The following is a 7,955-nucleotide window of genomic DNA, read 5'->3' as shown; positions in this document are numbered from 1 at the left end:
ACAAATTCGCAATGAAACCAAGCGCAGGATTCTTTTTTTGGATTTCTGGCTTGTGTTTTGTCTTTGTGGAAAGAAAAGTCATTATGAATGGAGATGTATGAGGGGGGAATTTCCTATTGTGTGACCTTTGCATGAACAGATTCCCTTTTATGGTCTGAATGTATGAATGCATAAATTATTTATACACCAGTCTTGGTCCGGTCACACGCTTAGTTTCCCACAATCTATTAACTCTATGATGACAGTGAGGATGGAGGATTTAATTTGTTGGTCGGTGTGCGTTCAGATCTTGCAAACGGTTCAGGTAGAAATGGCGCAGTCTTACTGAGAGAGAAAATGAAGTCCTCTATTTACCAGTTATCGTGGAAATTTTACAAAGAAGTTCAGTCTGAAGACGGAGACCCGACCCAAAACATTTCCTCCACAGATGCTGGCAGACGTACTGAGTTCCTCCAGCACTTTGTGTTTTTTTCAAAACTCCGCATCTGCAGTACCTTGTGTCTCCATTTCACAATGGGTTAAGGAGTTTCTTTTAATTGGCTTTAAACGGCGTAGCCTCTGAAAGGGCACTGCATCTCTGAAAGCAATGCACAGCATTTCCAGTTTGGGTCACATTGTGAGGATATCATTAAGCTGGAAAGAGTGCAGAGAAGATTTGCGAGGATGTTGCCAGGACTTGTGGACCTTGGGCTTAGGGACAGATTGGGCAAGCTCGGACTTTATCCCTTAGTGTGCAGGAGGCTGAGGAGTGATCTTATAGAGATGTAGGAAACCATGATGGGAATGAATGGGGTGAATGCACAGTCTTTTACCCAGGGTAGAGGAATCAAGAACAAGCAGATATAGGTTTAAAGTGTGAGAGGAGAAATTTAATAGGGATCGGAGGGGCAACTTTTTCACTCAGAGGGTGGTGGGTATATGGAATGCACTGCCAGATGATGTAGTTGAGGCAGGTATAATTAAACAATGTTTAAAAGACACGGACGGGTACATGGATAGGAAAGGTTTAGAGGGATATGGAGAAAATGGGACTAGCTTAGATGGGGCATCTTAGTTGGCATGGACAAGTTGGGCTTGTTTCTGTGCTGTATGACTCTGATCCCCTGAGTTCCTCCAACACTTTGTTTTTTAACAGCATCAGGTGTTAAAACAGGATAGATACTTGCCATAGAGGTCACCAGATCTCTGAGTTGCTTTTATTAAGGTAATGGAAAATACGACTCCCCCTCATGGCAAATTATGGACTAATGGCCTAATAACCAATTTGAAAAGCTGAATTGATTGAATAATGGAGGTATTGAATAAGGATGGAGTTATGTTTTATGTGCAATCCTTTTTAGCTCAATGTGTAAACTATTTCTGCCCGTTTTGTGTTGGTGGTAGATTGCCATTTTGTTCCACATTTATACATCGTTAAATTGAAAGTATAATTTTACTTATTTGAGGCATGCCTCACTCGGCCACTGAGGTGCTGATGAAATTGCAGGAGCTCATTGTAACTAGCAATGCTTTGTCTTTGCCCCTAGATATTCCTGGCTGTCCTTCCATTTACGTGCCCAACGAAGGCTACCTTACTCAGTCCACCAACTCCGAAGGTAAAATCACAGAGGCAATGGCGTGATGGTTCTGTAAAAATATTAACTTCTAAAACCAGAGTGGCCGTTTCGTTCATTGCAACGTACACAGCGTGAACTGAATGGGTGGTGCTCAAGACCCCAGTCAAGCCTGGAGCCTGCGTTGCGTGCACAAGTTGCATTGATACTAGGAGCGGCCACATGGACCGCGGTGGGGTTTTACATTTCCTCGTCACATTGAACAGATGTCACGGAGTATGTTTGGAGGAGAGTGGAGGGTGTTTCCACCCAGTGGGAGAGTCTAGGACCAGAGGGCACAGCCTCAGAGTAAAAGGACTCACCCAGGAAAGGAGATGAGGAGGAATTTCTTTCGTCAGAGCGTGGCGAATCTGTGGAATTCATTACAACAGACGGCTGTGGAAGCCAGTTCATTGGGTATTTTTAAGACAGTGCTTTACAGATTCTTGGTTAGCAAGGATGTCAAAGGTTAATGGGGAGAAGGCAGGAGAATGGGGTTGAGAGGGAAATATAGATCAGCCATGTTTGAATGGTGGAGTAGACTCAATGGGCTGAATGGTTTACTTCTGCTCTTATGACACATGAACTTATAAGAGGCAGACCTGACCCATCGAGTCGTTGCTGGTTCCCAGAGCTGTCTCAATCCCCAACTTAAGTTATTTTCTCACCAATGCCCATTAACACCCCCCGATTCTCCTATACACCCCCTTCATGGAGTCATAGTGTCATACAGACATTCAACCCAACTCTGTCTACCAAGCAAGGTGCCCCATCTAAGCTAATCCCAGTTGCCTGGGTATGGCCCATGTCCATCTGAATCTTTCTTATACATGTACCTGTCCAAATGTATTTTAGATGATATAATAGTATCTGCCTCAACTACTCCCTCTGGCAACATGGTCCTTATAACCACCACACTCTGTGTGATAAAGTTTCACTTCAGGTTCCTATTAAAGCTTTCCACTCTCACCGTAAACCTATGCCCTCTAATTCTTTGGTTTAGTTTAGTTTAGTTTAGAGATGCAGCGCGGAAACAGGCCCTTCAGCCCACCGAGTCCGTACCGACCAGTAATCCCCGTACATTAACACAATGGTGTTAATGAGGATTATGATGAAGATAGACATAAAAAACTGGAGTAACTCACCGGGACAGGTGGTATCTCTGGAGGGAAGGAATGGGTGACGTTTTAAGTCAAGACCCTTCTTCGGTCTGTGGAAGGGTCTCGACCCGAAACGTCACCCATTCCTTCTCACCAGAGATGCTGAGTTACTCCACCTTTTTGTGTCTATCTTCGGTTTAAACCAGCATCATCAGTTCCTTCCTGCACATTGAGGATTATGACAATCTATTGTAGAAGTTGTACACTGAAGTAAGTGGAAGCGATCAATTTCATACGAAACAAAAAAAATGTAAGTGTTTGTAACCGTAAAGGGGAAGGCTTGGAAAATTCTGTATCACTTTGAATAATCCCTTTTTAAATTTCATTATATTCCTGTTAATGGCCTCATTGGGAAGGCTTAAAGCAGTGAAATTGCTGAGTCTGATATAATGATGGAATGACATCTTAATGTTAGTCATCAACTCATTGGCAAATTTGTGCCAACATTAGATTTTAGGTAAAACTTCTGGGAACATTTTAAAAATGTTAAAAAAATACAGAGAACAAAAAATAACATTTGCTTTTAGATGAACGTGCTTCTGCATCTCTAAGGCCACAGGGGAGATAGATGACCGTGTAGTGAAAGTGAAGCATTTTACAGACCATTTCACTCAATCTTGTCCCCATGACCCTCCGTGACCTTAGCTGCCGCTAATATGCCAAGGGAGCAGCTAATTTCCTGCTTCATACCTATTCCACATCTTGCACTTTGCAAGGCTCACTGAACCTGTTCCACCAAGGCTGTCTCCCCTTCCAACCCCGCAGAGTTAACCTTCCTGAACCCGCAGTGACTGGTCTCCCCCCCCCCCCCCCCCCTTCCCTGGGGCACCTGACCCACGGGCCTAAGCTTCCTGTCAATTAATCAAGATCCTGCAGGAATTTTGTCCTGGGTTCCTGAAATTTCCTTCTGTGGTCTAAATACTCATCTTCTCGGCTTGCATAGGCAGGAGATGGTGGGTTGTTGTTCATCAGCGGGCAAGAGATGGAGAGTAATCACGTTGCAACAACCAAAGATTTAAGTTGATCAGATGGTTTGATAAGGAAGCGGGAATGGGCCAGTCAGATCCTTGCGACTAACCTTTTTACCCCAGCACCATACTCCTGCACTATTCTTATAGTGCATTTGAATCCCTTAGATCTTTGATTAATTAATCCATTAAGCACTATCCATTTTTTTTTTTTAGGATAAAACATTTATTAAACTTTAATCAAAATTAACCAGAGTTTTAGAATTTTCATTGTTTTCATCACTTGTGATATTTTGTTTTAATTTGGCCATGAGCAATTGGGTGCAGTCAATCCACCTACTGATTTATATCATTGCAGGTTGCTACTTTAGGTATAGCAATGAAAACAAATTGCCTTATTTATAAATAGTTGATGTAGAAGTAAGGAGACATAAGGACCTGCAGATGTAAGAATCCTGAGCAAAATACAAAGTGCCGCAGATGCTCACCAAGTCAGGCAGCCTCTGTGGGGGGAGATGCAAAATGCTGGAGTAACTCAGCGAGTCAGGCAGCATCTCTGGAGAAAAGGAATAGATAATGTTTCAGGTTGAGACCCTTCATCAAACTCTGTGAGGGATTGGACAGGCAATGTTTTAGGTCAGGACTAGTCCCCAACTCTTTCTCTGTCATATCAATGTGTATCGGGGCTGCCTCGTGGAGCTGTGTAGAGGACCACTAACTTCTGCTCTGCCCTCAAATTCACATGGACTATTCTCTGACATCTCTCTCCTCTTCCTTGACCTCTCAGTCCCCATCATAGGGGAAAGACTGCCAACTGAAGTGATGCTGAAGAAGTGTCCCAACCCGAAACGTCCATTCCCTCCGCAGATGCTGCCTGGTCCGCTGAGTTCCTCCAGCACTCTGTTTTTTGCTAAAGGTTTGAGCATCTGCAGTTCCTTGCATCAACACCTCAAGACAACGTTGGTAGATTCCCCTTTCAATGCAAACAAGTAAAAGGCAGAAAATAGTTTGATGGTAAAAATGGTAACGTATACACTGTACTGAGGGAGCACAAACTTTGGCTAGAGAATCGAGAACAAACAGCATAATCTTCAAATCAAAGATACGCATTTTAGAAGTTGGAAACCATTTTATGCGTGCATAAAGTAGTGGAAACTTGGAACTCTCCCCAGAGCCAATGGATGCTGGTTCTATTGAACTTTTAAGAGTGAGATCAATAGAATTTTATTGGGTCGGACCATCAAGGGATTTGGTAGAAAAGTAGGTAAGTGGATTTGAGGTACAGCTCAGCTCTGATCTAATTGAATGGAAGAACGACCTGTTCCTGTCCATGAAGAAAATGTGCTTAATTCATCAATTAGCACAGATACTTGGGTCTGCTGTGATCAACTCATAAACTCATAGGACAGGATACAGCAAGGAAGGGAAATTTGTCCATAGTTACACATGAATGCACAATAACAGCTCATACTTTCTACCCAGTAATTAGTCATTTGCAGCTGGTTTTGTATCATTTTACTTTTAGAGATACAGCACGGAAACAAGCCCTTCGGCCCACCAAGTCCACGCCAACCACTAGCCAGTCCCTGCACACTAGTTCTCTCCTACATACTAGGGACAATTTACAGTAGAGAATTAACCTACAAACCTGTATGTCTCTGGAGTGTGGGAGGAAACCAGAGCACCTGAAGAAACCCCACGTAGTCATAGGGAGAACGTGCAAACTCCACACAGACAGCATCCGAGGTCAGGATCGACCCCAGGTCTCTAGCACCGTACGCCAACAACTCTACCGCTGCACCACTGTGCTGCCCTGCCTCTGCAATTGAGCGAGAATGTCTAAGGTCTATTTAAAATGGTAACATTTCATAGCAGAGGGTGTCTCTTCTCGTTCAGACTTGCCTGCCACCAAGAATTATTTTGGTCTTTGCCATAGCCTTTTAACAAAAAATATATTAGCAAAATAGGTATTGAAAATGGAACAAAATTCTTGGATATTATCTACTGTGGCAATTGTAAAACAAATACAAAGAGTATAGTTGGCAAAATCTGGGGTGTAGAAATCTAAGATTAAGCCCAGAGTGTTGGTGTAGTGCATGAGCAAGCCTCAGTAGAGATATATTTTGAAGTGCTGAATGCACATTTACAACACACGGCAGATTCAAATTACATTATTTGACCACAGATTCCGAATAGAAGCAAAGACATCTTATGTGTAGGAATAAACTACAGATGCTGGTTTAAACCGAAGTTAGACACAAAAAGCTGGGGTAACTCAGTGGGTCAGACAGCATCTCTAGAGATAAGGAATAGGTGATGTTTCGGGTCGAAACTCTTTTTCAGGCTCTGAAGACTTCAGAAGAGTCTGAAGAAGGGTCTCGACCCAAAAGGTCACCTATTCCTTTTCCCCAGAGATGCTGTCTGACCCACTGAGTCACTCCAGATTTTTGTGTCTATCTCCAAAGACATCTTATGTCCTCCTGAGTTTAGTATTTCAGATTCCCACTTTTTTTTCAAGTGATATGAACTTCAGTGAGATTAGATCCCCCCTTAAATGAGGGGATTCGTCTGTTGTTGTTGGCCCTGATAAAATGCTGTAGTATTAGCCAGCAATCTTCCATTTTACTTGCTTCAAGCTAGCAATCAACTACAAATCTATCCCATCAACGTCCAATGAGGAACTTTGTCAGAAGTCTTAAAGAATTCCTTTTTAATTCCAGATGCTTTACTCCTATCTGATTTCTGACATGTTAAGTGGTTGTACAAAGTGCCCGCAGTCAACTTTTCAAAGTTGAACATTACATCTGATAGTGAATGGAGTTCAACTACATTACAGAATAAATGACTGACCCCAAAATCAATACAACAACATTGTACCATTGTACTACCGTGAATTTATTTGATTGATTAAAAGATACAGCATGGAAATGGACCCTTCAGCCTACCGAGCTCTCCCACCATCCATCACCCGTTCACACTAGTTTTCTGTGTTATCCCATTTCCGCATCCACTCCCTACACGCCAGGGCCAATTGACAGTGGCCAATTAACCTACAAGCCTGCATGTCTTTGGGGATGTGGGAGCAAAACCAGAGCACCTGGAGGAAAGCCTTGCGGTCAAAGGGAGAACATGCAAACGCCGCACAGCGGAACCCAAGATCAGGATTGATCCTGGGTCTCTGGCACTGTGAGGCAGCATCTCTGCCAAGTTTGTTCTCGAAACCTATCTCAGTCCAAGATTGGCTTTTTTTAACCATACAGCTTTTTTTGTTCAATTGAGTTTAGTTTAGTTTAGTTTAGTGAAGCAGCACTGAAACAGGCCCTTCGGTGCTGTCCACCGTGCCTGCGCCGACCAACGATCCCACAGACAGTCTCTATCCTACACGCGCTATGGACAATTTACAATTATACCAAGCAAATTAGCCTACAGTCCTGTACGTCTTTGGAGTGTGGGAAGAAACGAGCTCCTGGAGAAAACCCACGCAGGTCAGGGAGAGAATGCACAAACTCCGTACAGACAGCACCCACAGTCAGGATCAAACCCGGGTCTCTTGCGCTATAAGGCAGCAGCTCTATCGCTGAGTTACTCCAACTTTTTGTGTCTATCTCCAAAGACATCTTAGGTCCTCCTCAGTTTAGTATTTCAGATTTCCACGTTTGTTTTAAGTTATAAGAAGGCCATCATGCCGGCCATGAGGTGCACTGACAAGCTATTGGATCGAGGCATGAAATAACATTAATTGTTCTTTATATTCTAGGCTTTTCATATGAGAAACAGATGAGATCTTACAGTGACGACGCATCGGTTGTTCCTGACAAACTTGAAGGTTAGGACTTTTAATTCCTTTACAGCAGATGAATGGTGCACATATGTTTTAATCTGACCGACAACAAAAGCTCGGGTTTAGGATGGGCTGTCTTTGTTTTACAATGGGCCATACTCATTAAACATATTGGTCTTTGATCATTAAGGCTGTAAGTGCATGTATGAACATCGGTCAGACGTCGAGCCCTCCTCCACACAAGACCACCGGTCAGTGGTGCACTTTAGTGGCACGTGGCTTCCGTGTGTCTAGAAACCAGAAAACCATAGACAAATTTAAACCTGAAACTCCTCGTTCTCGGATCCAAAAGCTTCCTCTAGCTTAGACTTTACTTTAGACTTTAGAGATACAGCGCGGAAACAGGCCCTTCATCCCACCGAGTCCGCGCCGACCAGCGATCCCCGCACACTAA

At 43.3% G+C, this 7,955-nt stretch overlaps 1 protein-coding gene across 2 annotated transcripts in view; it reads left to right on the top strand.

The window, feature by feature from the left end:
* etv4 (ETS variant transcription factor 4) overlaps positions 1–7,955 on the top strand; it is a 99,416-nt gene that overhangs the window by 65,706 nt on the left and 25,755 nt on the right. Inside the window, exons 9-10 of one of the 2 annotated variants that reach the window (XM_078424362.1) lie at positions 1,527–1,595; positions 7,478–7,546. In XM_078424362.1, the coding sequence (XP_078280488.1) occupies positions 1,527–1,595; positions 7,478–7,546 (138 nt within the window). The remainder of the gene's footprint in view (positions 1–1,526; positions 1,596–7,477; positions 7,547–7,955) is intronic. The other variant, XM_078424363.1, reaches the window with a different exon arrangement.

This window comes from Rhinoraja longicauda, chromosome 29, assembly GCF_053455715.1.
Source record: "Rhinoraja longicauda isolate Sanriku21f chromosome 29, sRhiLon1.1, whole genome shotgun sequence".
Classification (NCBI taxonomy): Eukaryota; Metazoa; Chordata; class Chondrichthyes; order Rajiformes; family Arhynchobatidae; genus Rhinoraja; species Rhinoraja longicauda.
Note: the sequence above shows the minus strand (reverse complement) of the source record. Positions and strands in the feature narration are given on the sequence as shown.